The sequence below is a fragment of the Planococcus citri genome, chromosome 3, assembly GCF_950023065.1.
Source record: "Planococcus citri chromosome 3, ihPlaCitr1.1, whole genome shotgun sequence".
Taxonomy (NCBI): domain Eukaryota; kingdom Metazoa; phylum Arthropoda; class Insecta; order Hemiptera; family Pseudococcidae; genus Planococcus; species Planococcus citri.
Genome location: NC_088679.1, coordinates 7580346 through 7600905, shown reverse-complemented (window position 1 = coordinate 7600905; position 20560 = coordinate 7580346). Strand labels below are relative to the sequence as shown.

Sequence of the window (20560 nt, the reverse complement as noted above, 5' to 3'; positions counted from 1 at the left end):
AAAAAAAAAATCATTTGAAATAAGTAATCAAAAAAAGTTCCTAATTAAATTTTTATCACCATAAATAAGTAATTCACTTGAAATCATTCCAAAGTCACTCAAAAAATTCACTTGTTATCACTGAAAAACAATCATTGAATTCAACACTAAAAAATCAATTTGAAATCGCCACCAAAAAAATTGAAAAATTCATTCTAAACCACCACAAAAAATTTTAAGCTGAATTTAAAAAAATGAAATTCCAAATTACTGGGCGGAAAAAAATCACCAAAAAATGAAACCCAAATCCCAATCAATCAATATGATATCAATTCTGATGATTTCTGGTAAATTACTTGTAACGTTTGGTAAATTAGTGGTAATTTTTGGTAAATTGCTGGTAATTTTTGGTAAATTGTGGTAATTTTTGGTAAATTAGTGGTAGTTTTTGGTAAATAACTGGTAATTTTTGGTACCTAAATAACTGGTAATTTTTGGTAAACGATTGGTAACTTTTGATAAATTATTTGTACTTTTGGTGGTAAATTACTAATTAGTTGTAATTTTTGGTAAATTGTGGTAATTTTTGGTAAATCACTGGTAATTTTTGGTAAATTACTGGTAATTTTTGGTAAATTACTAGTAGTTTTTGGTAAATTATTGGTTATTTTTGGTAAACGACTGGTAATTTTGGGTAAATTACTGGTAATTTCTAGTAAATGAATAGCATATTCTATTCTAGTTTTTTGTAAATTTTCAATAATTTCTCGTAAATAGCTGAAATGATTTTTGGTGAATTGAATTACATACTTACTGATAATTTCGGGCTCATTACCTGTAATTTTTGGTAAATTACCGGCAGCTCTTAGTAAATAACCTCTTAGTAGTTAGTATGTAATTTCTGATGATACATCTGTGAAATTTTTGGTAAATTACCGAAAAAATTTCACATTTTTGAGTGAATTACCATAATTTTTTGGTAAGTTGTCGTAATGTGTGGAAAATTAAATACTGTAACTTTTGGTAAATCACTTTAATTTTTGTTGAATCATGTACCTGTGACATTTTTCAAAATTTTGGAGGAATTACCGTACTTTTTGGTCAGTTTTCTGATAAATTGCCACAATGTTACGTAAATTACTGCATTTTTTGGTAAATTATGGTATTTTTTGATGAAATACCTGTAGAATTGTTTTAAATTTCGGGGAAATTTGAAATTACAGTAGGTAATCTTTGGTGAATTACCTACCTGTAAAATTTCTTGAACTTTCTGACAATTACTGTAATATTTGGAAAATTACCGTAATTTCTAGTGAATTCGCGTAATTTTTAGTAAATTACCGTAATTTATAGTAAATTACCGTAATTTATGGTAAATTACCGTAATTTATGGTAAATTACCGTAATTTATGGTAAATTACCGTAATTTATGGTAAATTACCGTAATTTATGGTAAATTACCGTAATTTATGGTAAATTACCGTAATTTATGGTAAATTACCGTAATTTATGGTAAATTACCGTAATTTATGGTAAATTACCGTAATTTATGGTAAATTACCGTAATTTATGGTAAATTACCGTAATTTATGGTAAATTACCGTAATTTATGGTAAATTACCGTAATTTATGGTAAATTACCGTAATTTATGGTAAATTACCGTAATTTATGGTAAATTACCGTAATTTATGGTAAATTACCGTAATTTATGGTAAATTACCGTAATTTATGGTAAATTACCGTAATTTATGGTAAATTACCGTAATTTATAGTAAATTACCGTAATTTATAGTAAATTACCGAAATTTTTAGTAAATTTCCATATTTTTTAGTAAATTACCGTAGTTTTTGCATTATTGTAATTTTCAGTAAATGACCGTAATTGTTTTAGTAAACTACAATAATTTTACTACTTTTTAATAAATTACCGTAATTTTGGTAAAATACCGTATTTTTTGGTAATTTACCGTAGTTTTTGGTAAATTACCGTAATTTTTTGCGAATTATTATAATTTCTAAAGAAGTATTAGGTATTACCTGTAATGTAATTTTCCAAAATTTCTGAAATTTTTATGGAATTACCGTAAATAAAGTACATACCTATTTGTAAAATTTGAAATAAAATATATAAAAAATGAATCAAAATTTACCTACCGAAAAAAAATCATTTGAAATACTTACTTGGGTGATGATGATGGAAAAAAAGTTTGAAACCAAGTCATATTGAGCAAGTCGTTTTGAATCACCACGAAGATTCTATTCGGAAGTCAACTTTATTCTCAGTTTTATCTATTCAAATTTAAGTTTTGATGTTTTATAGGTAATTAATTCTTTAGAATTTATTCTAATTAATGTGCCATTATTCTTTTCTAAAGTAAAAAACAAAGAAACTCCATCTCTGATTTTGTCTCATCATCCAAAATTTTACTCTTTTTCATTACCCAACAATCGATCACCCCGATCACATCGACAGATCATCATTCAACCTCACTTCAAAGTCCTGCTCAACTTCAAGAAATTCTCACCTCGTACAAAAAGAACCCGACAACGTTAAAAAATAATCCAACCATTGCGAGGAGAAAAAAAACGCTTACTCAGCGAAATGAAAATTGTCCGCTTTATCATACACGTAAAGTTATAAACGCGGTTAAATCACGGAGTGAAATGTATAAAGGGCATAAATAGGGTTACATTAACGATTTTATTTGGCACGCTATTATAATGTAATTGGTACGATATCCTTAAACTCGGATCCCCCATTGTGTAGGAATTATCATAGATAGACTACTGCGAGAAACAGAATCCGAATTTTTCCTCGGTACGCCTGCTAAAGTGACCACGCTTCAGCTGTTCCCACTCGGCTGGAAAATGAACTTTTTTCTGATATCCCTCGTTGGTCGCATTTTCACACTTGAAGTGTTATTTATTTCCGCCATTTTGTGTGTGTCGCCTTCGACTTGGAGTTCTTCTATTTCTCTCACTCTCCGTACCATACATATACGAGTACCTACTGTACTAAATCCCGACATCTATATGGATAATAAGCTATGAACGAAATCGTCATTTTTAATTGAGTTAATTTCACTTCAATTTCAGGGGTGAGAAGTTTATCATTTTTCAAACGCTAGATTACTTTTCGCGGAGATGGCCGAGAGCTTGCGAGAAGAACAATGTTGTGAGCGTGATTTATGGTAATTGACTCGATTCGATCTGACGAATTTGGAGAATATGCGACCGATGCTAATCCTTACACCACGTACGAGTACGAATTTATTTATATACTTATTAGAGCGTATAATAAAGTGAATAACATAACACAACACACCAAAAAAAAAAAAAAAAAAAAAAAAAAAACATTATTCAGAAAGTTTAGTGATAGGTAGTGTTTGACAAGAAGATAAAATTTTTAAATAAATAAAAATACATACATAATTTTCTACAAAAAAATATATATATATATTTTTGATATTTTGATTTTAATTCAAACTCGAAGGATGATTCACAAAATTCGATCCATCCACCTTATTCGTATTAATCACCCGTTCGAACTTTATTCAACATCCTTTTCAACTTTCAGCCATTATTCCAAAATTAAGCCCAATTAAAAATTTACCGCTAATTGCCTACCTCCCAGTGAATCATTTATTTATCCTTTCTACCCATATTATTAACGAAGGTACCTACCTATTCCAAACGGGTATTTTTTTAGTCATGGTAAGCATTCGCAATCTAAATGAACCGTATAATTTTAGTTGGCTCTCAGAAGAGAAATCAACTTACCTTGAAATTGCAACGATTTGTTCGTTCTGGGGTTTTAACTTCGGTACTTTTTTTGTCATTTTTTCATGTAGGTATCCCTTGAAACGTTTTATAAAGCTGTTTAGCTCTTAAGTGTTTCTACCTTATCGCGATCTTACAAATACAACTTGCTGTAGTATTATTCGAACACTTATATAGGTATAGTCCGTTCTGTTACTTAATTCTTTTTTTCCCTATATGTATAATCTTACAAGTATTGTTGCTGCATAATACTTTCATACATATAACTTTCTATTGTTACACATTTAATGTACCTATATACTTCGAACAAGTTGTATAAATTGAATTAAACTTGGTTCAAAAACGATTCGAGTTTGCGAATAAAAAAAACACACACACTTAATAATGCGAACTGAACAAAATTATACAACAAAGTATACGAGCGAACACATGTAGGTACGATGTTTCTTTTTATTCGTCTTCGTTTCATCAATATGGTTAATTTATAAGAAATTCATTCGATTTAAATAAGCATAAAAGTATTAACTTCTCATAATCCAACCGAAGAAAGTATACTTTTTACTTTTTATTTTTTAATATTATACTCCGCGGAAAAGTAAAAATAAGTTTTTTCTAAGTGTTGTAAAAGGAGTACATTTCAGCGGAATTTTTTAAGTGTTAAAACTGTTTTAGCAAGAAAGGGATTGGAATAAGCTTTTTATATTTTTCACCCTGTTTTATATTCGCAAAGCGTGAAAAAGAAGATTTCGAGACAAAAATGGAAGTTAAAGTCTTATTGTTTAAAACAAGACGTACAAAAACTGGTATTTTTCTTGCTTTAACACACGCGCACAGAGAAGCTCCCGCGCATATATACAGATATATAGAACTAATAAAAAAAAAAGCCTATAGATAGGTTTAAATAAAGTAAGATGAAGAAACGGAATAATAAAATGGAAGTTCCCCTTAAGCGTCATAGGAAAGAAAAAAGTAAAAACAAATCCCAAGGATTTGATAATGGAAAAACTCTTAAATGTGATTAAGTGGAAAAAATATTTAATGGAGGAAAATAAGATGAAAAAAGTTAATTTTTTTTCTTTTATTTTTTACCCTAAAAGAAAATACGAACTTGATGTTTTCCGCGTTTATATAGAACGTTGAATTCGATGAGAAATGTAAACTTCTTTTTTTTGTTACAAATTTTTATATGAAAAATAGGTATTAAAATCTTTTTAAAATAATGGAAAAACAGAAACAATGAAATGAAAATTATTCGCATCAAATAAACGTCATAAGTTGAGGTTATTGTTGAGAGCATTTTAAAGAGAGAGAGAGAGAGATGATGATGAAATAGGGTCCAATTTGAGATCAGTGTTTCGATAAATGGCTCGAACAAGAATCGTTTATTTTTGTTCATGGTAATAATGATGTTGAAATGGATTATTAAAATAATACAGGTCAACTCCAGAATGGATATTTGAATTGAATTCATCTAACAACGAATAACGTTTGTGAATGTGCGTTTGAAAGGAAAAGAAATAGTGCTCTTCCACATTTAAATATCTAAGTACTTACATAGGTATTAAAATATGAACAAGATGGTCATCTTCGTGAATTTTTTCTGCAGCTTGCTGCTCATCAATTAAGTAAGTACCTATTTCGACAATTATTGGATACAAAATAAATTACAGGTTGCGAAACTTCCTTTAGTTTACACTGTACACAAGTGTTTGAGTCTAAAACTGCTTTTAATAATCATCTTCGTCAATATCCAAATAAGTAGAGTAAATATTATATACCTAGTATGTAAGAAAAAAGATCTAGGTATCACCTCAACATTCATAAATCAAAAACACGTTTTTATTGTGTGTGATTTTTAAATTATTGTTCCAATGCAAGCATTTCCTTTCACAAAATGATGAAGATAAACAGCAATAAACGAATCTTAAAGCTCGGAAACATTCGTAAATATCTTTAAAAGTTCAAACAGAATGATAAAGGAACGTACGAAAATTTATTTCCTCAATTCCGTAGAAAAAATTTTGAAAAAAATATGAAGAAGAAGAAGATCGAAACAACTTTGGTGTTTATAACCCTCGGTTTTCGCAAGAATATCAAAGGCAGAATTCGTATTGTGAGGGCTTCTCTATCCTTTAACACTGAAAGGATTCTGCATCGTCATCAGATCAATTTAATATTATTTCTTAAAATTTTGTTTATATTTGACTAAATTATGCCTTTGCCTTCAAAAAGGTGAATAGGCCACTATTCTCACATGCATTGGTATGGTTCTCAAGCTTTTTCAAAATGGCAGCACTGAAAATCGAAAACAATTTTCGAGATTTTCTAAAAAGTCCATAAAATTTTCAATGTTTTCTTTTGATTTTTTTTCTTTCAAAAACTTTTGAGTGCGCCGGAAAAATTTGTGTTTGATCGATTCAAATTTGATTAAACGTTATATAAATTGAGTAAAAACTAATTAATACGCTTCCAAGCTATACCTTTCATACTCTATAACTAAATTTTCTACCATGGTCCTGATAAATGTTACAAATTTGAACGAGATTCACGAACCTCAGTAAGTACAAGAGAAATTCTATAAACCTAAAAATAATCATATAAATTGAAGATTTATCGATTAATAATTTTATCTATGACGCAGGAAAGATAAAGTAGTCGTTCTTTTCTTCTACGTCGATTGGTCTGACGAATGCAAGAATATCGATAAAGTATTAGAAGCTCTATCTGGTCTACCGGAATATAACGTGAGTTTTTCATTGGAAATTTCTTCCTTCGTACATTTTTATATTCTCTATTCGTATTACTTAAATTTCAGTACGTAACTTTCAAAAAATGTGCTGCCGAAGATTACCCAGAGATATCTCTAAAATTCAACGTCACCGCTGTACCCACGATAATATTCTTCAAAAACGGTAGCCAATTTGATCAGTTGACAGGAGCTGATCCTGCTGCTCTGAATGAAAAACTACAGCAATTTGTAAGTTGCGAGCATCGGTCGTCGAATATGTTTTATGAAAAATCTGACCTGTTTGTATTTTCTTCAGGTTAAAAAAGATGCGCAGAAGCACCCCGAACAACCGTTAGTAATTTCATCCGATCTAGTTGTAATTTGTGTCGAAGGAGGTGATCCAGCGAGCGAAGAATTATCTACGATTTTAAACAATGCTAAAATACAGTACAAAACTTTCGACGTCAAATCGGATGAAAGTGTTAAACAGAATTTACTAACCGTTTCTGGACCTTTTCCTCAAGTAAAGAAAAGTTCATTCGGTGTGTTTTGATGTTTCAAGATCGTGTTTTGAATTTGATTTTTTTAAACAGCTTTATATCAAAGGAGAATTCGTTGGTAATTTGGATAAAGTAAAGAATATGTACAAGGGAGAACTCGAAGCTAGATACGAAGCAGCGCAGAAAGGTTTGAGCACGAGTTTAGTATCGAGGTACGAATATTACATACGTTTATTTCAAATACGACGTTGTACGTGTTTACTGATACGTAATATTGCGTAATTTACAGATTGATAAGCCTGATAAATAAATCCAAAAGAATGGCGTTCATAAAAGGAGAAAAAGAAACCCCCAGATGTAAATTCAGTAAAGAATTGAGGGAACTTTTAAAAGAAACTAAGTACGTGTTTATCTCACTTCTAGATGAAATTTGTATGTATGTACATCGATGGTAATTTCTGTTCGTGTTTTAAATTAGTGTGGATTACGATACATTCGATATATTGAGCGATGAAGATGTTCGTCAAGGTTTAAAAGAATTCACCGAATGGCCAACCTATCCTCAAATCTACGTGAATGGCGAATTCATCGGAGGAGTTGATATAATAAAACAATTGAAATCGACCGGCCAGTTATTGAAAGCTTTAGATGCCTGAGTTCCCATGTTGTGATGAAGTTGTACTTTTTTCGAAAATAAGAAGCGGAGCTTTATTGATATCGAACATTAGCGAATTGTATTTAATTTTTTAGCCATGTTTGTGTTCGATGAAAATAGTAATTTTGTGGATGAGAATAAATGCTGAGTTTGCGATAATACCTCAGTAAAAAGAAATGTTTCTTTTTTAAAATAAAAATACATCATATTTATGGCTGTAATGTTTCATTCTTTGAAATATGAGCATTAATGCTGCAGTTTTTCTCCCTATTGCATTTTGACAATCAGTATGAAGCTGAAAATTAATTAGTACATTCCAAAACGATCAGAGCTTGAATTGAAACCACTTAGCAGAATTTTTACACCTTTCTGTGAACATTTCGAACCCCTACAACTTGAAAGTTATACCCAACAATACATCAAAACTTGAAACGTATAAAAAACAAAATTTATTAAATAATTACGAACAAAGTTATACAGTAACGGGTTTTTTTACCACCTTTCTTCTGAGCTTTCATCACTTTCAAAACGATTTTTTGCTCTTCGATCAGGAACGAACGAATAATTCTGTAAGGAAGGAAAATGAGTATCATAGTTGACCTTTCGACAGTGAAATTTCGCATCAATCTACAAGAAAGAATACAACTTACTTTTCACGAACACATTGATGACATAGAACTCCTCCGTACGATCGGGTTACTGTCTTTACACGTTTGCACATACGAGATTTTTCAACGGATCGAGCTGGTTTAATACCGTGTAATTTGATTTTACATTGCCCACACTTTGGAACCTGTTTTGGTTTCTTTAAATATTGATACACGAGCCTTCCTCCAGGAGTTCGCACCCTGTATTCGAGCAAAAAAAACACAAATTCATGAGATTGAAGATGTTTTTTCTATTTTTCAATCGAAAGTTGATCAAATACAGAAAAAGTGATAAGGGTTACTTACATTCGTCTGCGGTTGCTTTTGGTATTGTAGGCCAAACGGCGACGTAAAACTACACTTTGACTCATGATGGTGTTTTTTAAATTTAAGAATTACTTAAAAATAATAAATAATCGGAGGTAAATCCGAAATTGACTAATTTTTAGACGAAATATTCGCGGTTTTCGCGCATTGTAGTGGTGTTGATATATCGATATCTTAAACGATATATCGATATGAGATCCAATATCGACATATCGATATGAAAAATCAATATCGACGATATATCGTATCGTCAAAAATTGAGGAAAAAATGCACGAAAACAGCCAAAAATATGAGTAAAAATTGAAATTAGAAAGAAATTTTTAAAATTTTTTCAAAAAAAAATTTTCTCACTTTTTTAAAAATCTATAAAAAAACTTTTTGTCGTACCAAATTTTTTGCAGTTGTTAATTCGCAATTAAACTTAAATGACTGAGTATACAAATGGGAAAAATAGGTACTTTCAAGGCAATATTGAAGATATCGATATATCGATATCTGTTGGAAAAATATCGTGATATATCGATATAAAATTTTTCTAAATATCAACATCACTAGCGCATTGAGATGGAATGGAATTCGGACTTCCACGTTCCCCAGAGGGCGATACCGTCGCGGTACGTGATTGGCTAGTGATATTCTGTGCCTTCCTTGTTTACTTCTCAATCTTCTCAAAACGGGACTTTTTATCACAAACTTCGGCGATTTCAAATTCGATGTTATATTTCCATTATTTCACATTGAATAAAACTAAATTTACGTATAGAGAATTGCTTTGCGATCGTGCTATCGAGTAAATGTTGTGGTGAATTAAAATAACACTTGCAAAGAACTTTAAATTCATTTAATCGTGCAACTTTGTTTCATCCTTCTAAGCTCACTAAAACACTGTAACTCGAGGTAATATTCATTATTCACAACATATAACGATACTAGAAGTCATATATTAATCAAAAACACTAAAAAAAACACCACGAAATGTACGAAATTAATGAAATATCGTTGAAAATTAATACGAGAATGAAATCGCCGAAGTTTGTGATAAAAAGTCCCGTTTTGAAATGTAAACAACAAGAGCACAGAAATATCAACAGCCAATCAGAATGCGCGACGGTATCGCCCTCTGGGGAACGTGGAAGTCCGAATAGATTTCATTCATGTCTCTGCATCCAGCATGCGACACGAACACGTCATTGGCTTTCAAGATCTACTTTTTTGCAAACAAACGAAATGGACCAATCACAGACCGCAATGATAATATTAAAGCATTTGATTGGTCAATATTGTACATTACTCAATCTGCCAATCAACAAATCAAAATGCAGAAAAATTTTTTTATCATTCTTATCAAATTAAAATTTGAGGAGCTCATTGCAAAAGTAGCCCTTGTCACATGAACTTTTAGACCCTTTTCACTCGATTGCACCTAATGCCAACTGCGGAGATCATGTTGTAATGATGAAATGACCGTCAAGTTGGTCTACCCTGAGTAGCTCTGAGAGGAATTGCTTTATAGAGTTTACATTCATGATACTGGGTACGCTCAAGGGAGAGCTTTAGAGATTGCATAGGTTCATGTGACAAGGGCTACTTTTGCAATGAGCTCTTCATTTTGTTTTGATAATCGCGGTAAAGTTGAAAATTCGGAAATTTGGAAGAAAACTTTCGTTAAACGAGTGATCGAAAAATACAATTAATAGTTCGAATTGATGCATTTTTATTAATTCTCGAATACCGGAAGCAATATGGCTGGTACTTCCAAAGAAGAGGACAAATTGGGCGATGATGGTTTACTCTTCATCAATGAGAACGGTCACTCGATTCATTTTGTATTATTAATGGAAGATTCAAACGAGAGAGACCGATTGAAGAGAAAAGTAGAGGTAAAATAATCTATCATTTTCCGTTCAATATTTACAACACAAAGTGATGTTCTTTCTACATTGCAGAGTCGTTTGGGTTGCGTATCCACCAGTGTGGATGATATAGGACCGTACACTTTGGTATTAACAGATTTAGCTAACATGGGTTGGAAACATCCTAAAGTGGACAGATTTCAAATCGGTTATATCAGCGCGTGTTTCGAGAAAAAGAGGCTTTTAGATGTGTTTGGCTTCTGGTAGGTTCCTAAATACGTATGTATTTTAAATTGTACCTCATTCAATACGATAATATTTCCTTTCTCGTTCTAGTTGGGATATTTCTAACAACTATAAACATAATTTCGATTATATGAAAGTTATAAGCGATAGAATGTACACTTGGGGCACGATACCTGCGAAATATCTTGTGTAAAGTCACGATTATTATACAACTTTTTAAAATAATTTCAGAAGTATCGTTCTAATGACTTTTTGTTCTGCAGAAAGGCGTCAAGACGTGACGACGATGATGATGATGGTGTAGAAATTGATTCAGACACTGATAGTAATGATTCTTTCATGAACACAAAACCTATTCCTTCACGAAAACCTACTGATGCTAGTAAAAAGTACGTGCGTTTTAAATCACTCTTTTTATGTACTTGTATGGATCAATCTTACTGATAATTCCAATTCACTTCTAGGACTAGAGATCCTTATTCGAGAAAAGAGAAAGAAAATATTGTCAAATACATCATTGAAAGGAAATTATACGATAAGGTTAAAGGTCGTGAGATGTGGCAAGAGCTCGAACGATTAAATGTAAGTAGAGTCACTCTATTTTTCTTTCAATTTTATTTTCTCTTCACTAATAATTTCATTACTTCTCTAGGTGAACCCCAAACGCACATGGCAAAGCATGAAAGAACATGCTATTAAAAGTATATCGAGAGAATTGCATACATTTGGTATGTTGACGCCGAAAGAAAGGGAGAAATTGAGGACAGCGTTGTAAGTACTTTTTATATATAAAATTTCGTTTCATTTCATGTAATCCTATACTTTCAAATTCGATGATTTTCATTTTGCAGAACGGTACCTAAACATAACTGATGAAGGCTGAATTAGATTAAACTTCAACTCAAAATTCTGCTCGTTCAGAATCACTTGATCTTTATGATTCCTATTTTTATTTTTTGTACTCGGAAAAATTGTTTGTAATTACTTATTTCTTTGTTGTAATGATTAAGATTCGTGTTTCAGTTTTTTATATATTGAAAAATCGTTTGTAAAATTGATTTTCTTTACTTTTTCGCAATTAAAAGTCGTTATTTTTTGTACTCGGGAAAATTATTTGTAAAAAATCAAATCGCGAAATTGAAATTAAGCATTTAAAGAAAATGTATTGGAATCTTGACACAAAATAACGAATTGGTCTTAAATTACGAGTATGAAATTCCAGCAGTTTTCGTAGACAAAGTATAGGATACTAAACGTATAAAATAAAATACTAGTCAAGTACAGGTGTCGAGTAAGCACAATCATTCAATAATTCGGCAAGAAATATCGGAGTGAAAATTCGCAATTATATTTCATCAATAACAGTAGGTAGCAGGAATGTGAACGAATAAATTATCATTTTACATTCAATTTTTAAACCAGAAAATTTTCATATCACTAATTTTTCTCCTCGCAACAAAAAAAAAACTCAGAACTGTTTGATTCATAAAATTATATATGCCTAACATTAATATCACAAAAAAAACAATTCACATTGTAAAAAAAATACTATAACATGTGACTCAAAATGGTGAACATTTAACCGGTAAAATTCACGAAGACTTGCCAATGCCACTCTCAGTAGAACTTTCGTCCTTGTTAGGAACTACTTGACTATTTTTCGAGAGCATCTCGAGTGTTGATAATTTCTCGGCGAGAACGGCGATTAATTCATCTTTAAAACTCAACTCTTGTTGAAGACGTTTGATGGTTTGATCCTTTTCATCGTTGGTATCTTTACTATCACTCATTTCTAATACTTGGTTGAGTAGGTCGGCGGCGGTAGGTCGAGTATTGGCGTTTTGGTTGACTAAACTTTGGATCAGTTGAGCCTGAGAATTGAAAAATTCAATACATAATACGGTGCTAATTAATATGAAGATAGGGAAGTTGAAGAAGAAATTTGTGCTTACTATATGAGGAAAGTTTTCGACGAAGTCTTTAGGTAAGTTTCCTTTTCTCAGTTCGTTGATTTCTTGTATCCTTTCCATATCGGTATGAAAAACGTACATCAATTCGAATAATATAATTCCCAAACTGTACAAATCATTCTGCAAAGAAAACCCTATTAATTGCACCAGCTAAACAGAGCGGAATCATCGTATAAACGAAAATCACTGAGAACTTGCTTACTTTTGGATTACAAACACCTTCGAGCTGTTCAGGAGCAGCGTATAATTTGGTACCTATTGCTCCTGGTTGGTGAATTACGCTAACTGGGCAGTTACGAAAGAACGTGTTAACGTGGGGTCGTTCAGGGCAAGCGTCATGAAGTAAACAACAAGATAATCCGAAATCTCCGATTTGTATTTCTTTTTCGTCTTTACTTATGAATATATTATTCGGCTGAAATTGATAAAATCGGTCAAGGTTAATAATGCCATATACGAAGCAATACCAAAACATCGCAATTCACGATGACGTTAACGTACTTTTACATCATGATGGACGATTCCTTTCGAATGTATGAATTCAATTCCTTTGATGACTTGGGTAAATATATACATACTTTGAGGCACATTTACCGAAGAATTTGCAGTCGTGTTTCTCGTATCAAGCCATTGCTTCAAGGTTTGATTACAGAGCTGCATTTGTATAAACAATACTGCCCATTCCTAAACGAAAAAATACGAAAATTACACGTCCATTCAACGAATAAAAAATATAAAAATCAACTACGATAAACTACCTGTCCACAGTTATGCTCGTAATGATTTTTTTCATTTTTTAAATAGAGTAATTCGTTGTTCATATGCTCGTTGAAAAATTTACTGCCAACGACCGCTTTGGTAGGAACATCATTGCTGGAACAAGCACTTTGGCTAGTACTCGGTGGAGCTGTTTTACTTTTACTTTGCGTCGAGTGTAAAAATACAATATCGCTGGAATCGTTCTCTCCGGACTCTGCAGTTGGTGCGTCACACAGAGCTCTATGGAAATAATACCGAATTAAATCGAACCACGGAGAGTTAATTTTGAGCGAAAATATAAAATGCAAACCTCGACTCTTTGGAAAGACTTCTCACAGTGATTAGTGGTTCCAGCCACGCAGCTTTATACGATACTATATTAGGATGGTTTAACTTGGCCAACATCTGAACCTCGGATAAACCTCTAATAAATCCATTAACGCTACAGTATCTGCGAACACGTCATTAAAACAATACATTATTAACCACAAACTACAAACCACATACATTACATGAAATTCTTATCGTACAAGTTTAGAATAAAAGCTTACTTTAGACATATTTTTTTAATGGCGTATACGCTGGCATCCAATTTATTCTTGGCTTTGACTACTTCACCAAATCCACCTCTAGCGATGAACTCCAATTCGATGAATTCGTTGGAATAACGAGACCATTCGAATAAATGACCAAATTCTTGATTACGATTACTGTTAAACAGTCTTCATTAGAAACTGTATTTCATTATGGGTTCGATTCGTCAAGAAATAAACTTACTTCGGAACTGCGACGGTAGGAGAAGCAACGTGAACATTTTGAACAACTTGTACTGGTGGTACAGATTTTACAACGGTAACCAAACGATATAATTCTTTACGGTAATAGTTTCGAATATAATTGAAATCTTCTATCATATACGACTTATCAATAAGGTTCAATTCGTTCAATTTTTGACATATACCTGCAAAGCGATGAAATACGTTTCAAGATATTGTTATTTGTAATCTTTCGAGGAGAAAAAAAAGCTAAATACTCACTAAAGTATAAATTTTTCCGACTTTCTGTATCTTTTTCAAGAAACGAGCAAATCTGTTCGATGAGTGACTCGATTAAAATACTCGACGGTGAGAATAATCCTCCGTCTTCTTCTTCCTCGACAGCTACACTACCTTCTGAGCTGGCTGTAACGAAAACCATTTCGAAATGTACATTTATTCGAAATTTTGGCCATGACGAAATCGTTATCAAAATTTCTAGCTTATTCCTTACCTTCATCGAATGTGGTTATGGTACCCAGACGATACAAGAAATCGCTGTCATCGTTTTCGGTCATTTTAAATTCACGATCATGGAATAATATTTCCAATCCGATGAAATTGAGACGTAGAAATTAGCAACGAAAATCGAAATTTTCAAACGCCAATTTGAAATTAAAATTTTATCAACTAGAACGAATGATGATAACAAACTAGACTAGAGTGATAACTGGAGTGCGTTCAAAAGTTCGGAACTGACATCATCAAATTGATACTGGCAAGTAAAATTTGATTCAAAGCTCATAGGATAGGAAAGGAAACAGCTGAAAAAAAATTTAGTCAAACTTTCAACGTTTCAACTTTGAACTTTGCAATGAAAGCAGAAAGTTGAGTCAAAACAACTAAACAAGTCAAAACTTGGAACTTTGAAAGGCTAAGTAAATTGTTCGACATCTATAAATTCACGTCAACATGGCACCGCCAGATCACAAGCGAATGCGTTTAGGTAAATTTCACAAATAGGTATACCTATTCATAGGAATAATTATTGAACTAATGAAAATTTATTGTGATCGTATAGATACGTCTTGCACTTCGAATACTTCCCGCATTCAGACTAATTTTACTGTCAAAATATTGGATAATCGTGCCGAAAAGATTATAGAACTGAGCAATGAAAGTATGCAAAATCTCAAAATGAGTAAAGTACAGCGGTGCCCAGAAGTCAGTTTACCGCTAATAAAAACATGTTTTGCCTCGAACCCTCGAGAACTAAGCCTCCTAATCTTGAAAAGAAATTTTATTTTCTACAATTTTGATCATGAAATCATGCTCATTTTCTTCGTATATGATGTACCGTTTGGCCAGAAAATCAACTTTTTCATCAAACAAGATGAATTCGAAAATTTTGAATTCATACCTACTTCTTGGTGTTGGAGCAGGCAAATATTTTTTTTCTTTGGGAATGTGTTCAGATGGACCCTCTGAACTACCAGAAAAAAATCGACCCTTCTAGTTCTACCCCTGAAGACCCTGGAGCTAAATTTTTTAAGAGGCTAAAACCGGTTCCGATTCACACTTTTTGCGATCAACTCCGCAAATATACTTATGAGAAAAACTTATATGACTAAAAATGTTCCTCTTCAATTTCTTGATAATTTGATACCTACTACGCTCGATACCGATCCCTCTAAGAGGCCAGAGGGTTTATAGGAAAAGGGATGGAATGGAGGCTTTAGTTCTTGTTCTCGAGGCATCCTCATTCTTGATAGCGGTAAACTATGGGCACCCCAATGAATTCCATGTCAGAGTTGTCATGAAAACTCCTTTTTATAATGTGATCTTGATGTTTCAGCATACGAACCCGTCGATCTTGCATCAGTTGCATCGACTTACGACATCGAAAACATGGTTCAGCAAGCCTACTTTCAAGACAATACTATGGCATTTAAAACTATATTATCAACGGGAGGAATAATTCTAATAATTTATCCGCCAGGTTCTGGAAAAACAACCATGGCACTTCTGCTCGAGTCATATTTGTCGTCGACTATTGAATGTTCGGATAAACTGACAACGTTTTTTCAAACCTGCGAGTTTGCAAAAGAGTGTAAATCTGATTACGATGAATTTTATAAATCTGGTAGCGTGGCATACATCAACTTTGAAGGCATTCGAGGCACCGATCGAGTTTCATTTGAGAAGTCTCTAGTAGAAATAATGTTGACAAGTTTCAAAAAGTATTTTTCTGCTGACGTTGTTCAAGATGCAGCTATGCTGATGAATCCTCCTGAAGACGTGTATATTTCGATGATGCAATTTGTTCAATACCTACGTATGGTTGGAGAGAAGAAGAAAACCTACCTTATACTAGATTCTTGCGATACAGTGTACAATACAATCGCTCAACTAGGTGCTGAAGCAGCTATTGTATGTAAACAATTTACCGAATTTCTGAAGAGCGCAGTTCATACAGGAAGTACAGATGTAATGTTGATATGTTTTGGCGTGTCTCCATACTTCGCTTACGAGTTTGCTGGACAAGCTACTATTTACAATGTTCACAAGGAGGCGAATGACTTGGGAAAGTACTTTTCATACTCCGAAGAGACGCGGTCGATGAAGTTATAGAAACGTGGAAACTTCAAACTTCGTATGATGAATGCCGGAAAATTGCTCAATTTGAGTACTGCGAGCAGACTTTCGTAAACCCATCTATATGTGTTTCATTCTTGCGAAGTTTACACATGAAGAAAAATTGCTTTCAAGTGGACATCGCCCCACGGTCTTTATGGGTGAACTCAATCTTCACTCCTGAAGATCAAGATTTGATGCTAGATGTCCTATGTGGATCCTGTGAGAAAGAGTTTACAATGGGTGTCAGCATTAAGAGAATCATTTCTCACTCTCTGCAACCTACTAATAAGCTTTTCTACCCATGGTTCATTTTTGGTGGTTTTATATCTTGTAAACCATCCGAAGATCCTAATAAATACCTATTGAGTGTTGCAAACGAGGTCTCAAGATGTTTTCTAGAGAAGAATTTAAACGGGTTACTATCAAACTGATGCAGTACAACAAACCGTCTGCACTCTCCAATCCGTCAGTATGGATGTGTTCAGAGTGACAATTGAAGATGATAAGTAACGTGGGAAGGGACAGAAGTGATGGTCGCGTATCAGAACCGAACTCCATCTCCACCTACACGTGCTGTACTTAGAAGAACAACTTGCAGCTGATCTTTAGTTGTAATTTGATCATATTGATGATAAGTTATAAACGTACAATAACAATTAACAATGATTCCAACAGCCAAAATATACCTATGTACCTACCTATAGCTCACTTTAAATTTTTATCTCACCAAAGTGGAACCCTTCAAACAAAACGTTCCTGTATCTAATGGAAAAATCTTACAAGTAAAGTGAAAAAGTACGATGTACTCATACAAAACAGAATACTATACAATATTCGTCTAAATAAGTATATTTGGATTATTAATAGAGATTTTTTTTTAAAAAAAAGTTCGAATATGAAAAGATGAATCGTACAAACACGATTATAAATAAATATGTATAAGAGCGTAAGACTACACAAGGTGAGTTATTGATGTTGATTCAAAATACAATTTTACTTTAAAATGATTACATTACAATTTATAAAAACAATGAAATTCATCTACGCAAACAACTTGTACTAGGTAATAAGGTAGGTAGCATTAAAATGACATTCAAACCGAATAACTTCATAGAAATGTTCAATGAATGAAATATAGTAGGAAACACGATGACAAGAAGTTTTCATCGATTCTACAGCGCAAAAAAATTATCAGATCATTTTCCCTTTACGCGAAAAATTGTTAAAAATCACCCTGCCATTAATTGACTTGTTTCAGATTTTACTTGAAAAACTACAAATGAAAATCATCAAACACGAACTATTATTGAAAAAAGAAAACACAAACAAACAAGTACAATATAAAAAGTAGATGCCTTAGAACAAAAGACTAGACTAGTTAAAAAATTATTCAGACTTTCTCGGAAATAACTCGAAGCACTTCGTAAACATTTCATCAAAATTACATAAAAATGGAAGCAGAATCAAAATTTTCGAAGGCTACAAAATAAGTATAATGACGCACAAAAAATACGTAAGTAAATCGAAAAACTGCCATATTCGAGAGTCTAGATGAGTATTTTGAAAAATATCTCAAAATGATTGAAAAATAAATGAGAACAATAGGGAAACTAGAAAACAAAAAGGCACAACTAAGAATACCTTCGAAGATATCCGCTTCACCTTTTCGAAATATTTAACGACGAATAATAATAATGTACATGAAAATAAACATAGTAAGTAGTAATATCAGCTGCCTTTAGTCACTGAAGTATAGCTGCTTAAAAATAACATAAATACGAATATGAGACCATGCCTTAAAAAACGGCTACAATTTTAAAACAATTAAGTATTGTTCGTAAGTTCACTAACGAGATCAGGCTCGATTTCATCGTCCCAATTGAACGCCGATTGAACTTGCAATTCACCTAGATGTTTCCAACGTTCTGCGAAGTTGGCATCTTTCGAACGTAATTTATTGAAACGTCTAAACGAAAAAGTAAGACTAAATTAATCATCTTCACAGAAGAATAATTGAAAAACTCCAACTAAAAACTTACTGAAACATTAACTGCTTCGCGAATTTATACAATTCGAGATCGAGTTGATTAGCTTCGCGTATTTTACGTATTTGATCGGCGTTTAGTTTAGAAATATAGCCACTGGATCGTGTAGCATTGTATTGAGTAAATGGCACAGCGAATCTGAAATTGAATATTTCTTCGAACAAGTATTGTCCTTCCTGCGAAATTGAAAAATAGAAATGAGAACATTTTATTACCATTAGAAAAAATTTTAAAAAGGAAATACTAACCTTTTGATACTCTGTAAGAGAAAAAAAGGCCATCACAGCTAAATTATGTTTAGCACTTTGCAGCATTATTCTGTTTCTTTCCTTATCCACCATCGCAGATCTATTATAACACCCCACTAATGATAAATCACTCATCATTCTGGTTTGTCTGCAATATAAAAATATCGATCAGTTTCAAAATGAAACTAAATAGTAATTTAATTTGTATTTCAAATACCTATTAAATGCTAAATTATGTTTGCAAGCGAGGAACTCGTCGAGCGTAACATTAATCCAAGTATCATTAGCGTAACATTTTGGTAACTCCTCAGCGGTTGCATTTCTTCCGCCACACCAATGTCTGGAATTTTTCCACGTAGCTCCTCGTTGAACATGTTTGAACTCAGATAAAAACCTTCTTATTGGTTCTCTGATTAAGGTAATGTAGAAATACCTGAAATTAAGGGATTAATTAACGATTATATCACAAAGGATATTGATGTATTTTTATACTCGACAAAACGAACCTTCGTTTTTTCGACTCTCCTTCATTTTTATCCAATTCAGAATCGACACAATTAGTTAATTCAGTCCAATCAGCGTGTAAGCCACACTTCCATCCGGTGGAGTAACGGCTGAACAGCCAATTTTCATTTTTAGTCGGACGGAAACAATAACAGCGCTTATGTTTTCTCTGGCAGTTACAGGGTCTTTGTAAGTCTAAATCTTGCACTAAGTGTCTACCGAAGGAGGTGCCTCCGGTTTTCTGTATATGCAGGAACACAATCACATCATGACTATTGATGTCGAAACGAGAATTATCGTTTAAAATATCGTCGAAACTTAAACTCGAAGCTTTAAAAGATACAGAATTTGATTTGACGTCATCACCGGGGATTAGATTGGTACGAAGATGATTTCGCTTATCCGCATCGTCGTAATTTGAGGAAGACAGAGCAGAAAACCTTGGTTTTTCGCTAAACGATGCGCAGGTATTTTCGGGACAAAAATATCCGAAAGAGATGATCCCAAAGATAGCGAGAAATAAGCATATTAAGATGAATTTTCGGAATCTTATTTTCTGCTCCATTCTCAATAGAAATTCATTTTCAATTTACCATTGGCGGTGGACTTGGCGACAAAGAGGATCAGTTCTTTATTTCGCCTTCTGCGCCCATCATCCGAAATCCATACTTGGCAACTTTACAGTCACATGGAAAATGGTTTGATGTAGAGTTGGATTACGCGGCAGACACTATACGTTGTTATTTACACATTCTAACTGGGTGAAAATCTCGTTAAATAGCTTTTATGCTCATTAATTAATTGAATTTTCTCAATTTTTTGTTCATTTTATCAACGATTCAAACGATTGTTTTCATTTTTCAATGATAACGTAATAAAGCCGAACGGCCTTGTGTTTGAAAGTTCGAAACTGATAGTTACAAAA

General features: G+C 32.8%; 6 protein-coding genes across 8 annotated transcripts; 3 read left to right on the top strand and 3 right to left on the bottom strand.

Moving 5' to 3' along the window:
- The first annotated feature begins 6128 nt into the window (after window positions 1–6128).
- Window positions 6129–7859, top strand: LOC135839533 (glutaredoxin-3-like). Its single transcript, XM_065355608.1, has 7 exons — window positions 6129–6317; window positions 6402–6504; window positions 6576–6737; window positions 6805–7011; window positions 7082–7200; window positions 7278–7388; window positions 7467–7859. The coding sequence occupies exons 1-7, from the start codon at window positions 6271–6273 to the stop codon at window positions 7642–7644; spliced, it is 927 nt and encodes a 308-aa protein (XP_065211680.1). The 5' UTR covers window positions 6129–6270; the 3' UTR covers window positions 7645–7859.
- A 214-nt stretch (window positions 7860–8073) lies between these two features.
- On the bottom strand, window positions 8074–9194 carry LOC135839541 (large ribosomal subunit protein eL34-like). The gene is made up of 4 exons (XM_065355619.1): window positions 9181–9194; window positions 8597–8767; window positions 8294–8491; window positions 8074–8210 (listed from the first exon to the last, which is right to left on the bottom strand). The coding sequence occupies exons 2-4, from the start codon at window positions 8659–8661 to the stop codon at window positions 8096–8098; spliced, it is 378 nt and encodes a 125-aa protein (XP_065211691.1). The 5' UTR covers window positions 8662–8767; window positions 9181–9194; the 3' UTR covers window positions 8074–8095.
- Window positions 9195–9212: 18 nt separating this feature from the next.
- LOC135839535 (uncharacterized) lies at window positions 9213–11817 on the top strand. Of its 3 annotated transcripts, none has more exons than XM_065355612.1 (8): window positions 9213–9515; window positions 9691–10498; window positions 10565–10734; window positions 10808–10906; window positions 10981–11106; window positions 11182–11299; window positions 11370–11488; window positions 11569–11817. In XM_065355612.1, exons 2-8 carry the CDS (start codon window positions 10361–10363, stop codon window positions 11588–11590), a joined length of 792 nt encoding a protein of 263 aa, XP_065211684.1. In that variant the 5' UTR covers window positions 9213–9515; window positions 9691–10360; the 3' UTR covers window positions 11591–11817. The 3 variants fall into 3 exon arrangements, with proteins under 3 accessions (XP_065211684.1, XP_065211683.1, XP_065211682.1); XM_065355611.1 differs by having other exon boundaries at window positions 9213–10152; window positions 10251–10498; XM_065355610.1 differs by having other exon boundaries at window positions 9213–10498.
- Window positions 11818–11860: 43 nt separating this feature from the next.
- Window positions 11861–15033, bottom strand: LOC135839530 (eukaryotic translation initiation factor 2-alpha kinase 3-like). The gene is made up of 10 exons (XM_065355604.1): window positions 14716–15033; window positions 14484–14627; window positions 14224–14407; window positions 13998–14156; window positions 13757–13897; window positions 13446–13686; window positions 13189–13371; window positions 12890–13102; window positions 12670–12807; window positions 11861–12588 (listed from the first exon to the last, which is right to left on the bottom strand). Exons 1-10 carry the CDS (start codon window positions 14777–14779, stop codon window positions 12310–12312), a joined length of 1746 nt encoding a protein of 581 aa, XP_065211676.1. The 5' UTR covers window positions 14780–15033; the 3' UTR covers window positions 11861–12309.
- Window positions 15034–15050: 17 nt separating this feature from the next.
- On the top strand, window positions 15051–17537 carry LOC135839534 (uncharacterized). The gene is made up of 3 exons (XM_065355609.1): window positions 15051–15207; window positions 15283–15381; window positions 16057–17537. Exons 1-3 carry the CDS (start codon window positions 15174–15176, stop codon window positions 16830–16832), a joined length of 909 nt encoding a protein of 302 aa, XP_065211681.1. The 5' UTR covers window positions 15051–15173; the 3' UTR covers window positions 16833–17537.
- A 134-nt stretch (window positions 17538–17671) lies between these two features.
- Window positions 17672–20504, bottom strand: Hs6st (heparan sulfate 6-O-sulfotransferase). The gene is made up of 5 exons (XM_065355605.1): window positions 19638–20504; window positions 19349–19564; window positions 19132–19279; window positions 18878–19059; window positions 17672–18804 (listed from the first exon to the last, which is right to left on the bottom strand). The coding sequence occupies exons 1-5, from the start codon at window positions 20198–20200 to the stop codon at window positions 18663–18665; spliced, it is 1251 nt and encodes a 416-aa protein (XP_065211677.1). The 5' UTR covers window positions 20201–20504; the 3' UTR covers window positions 17672–18662.
- Window positions 20505–20560: the final 56 nt, after the last annotated feature.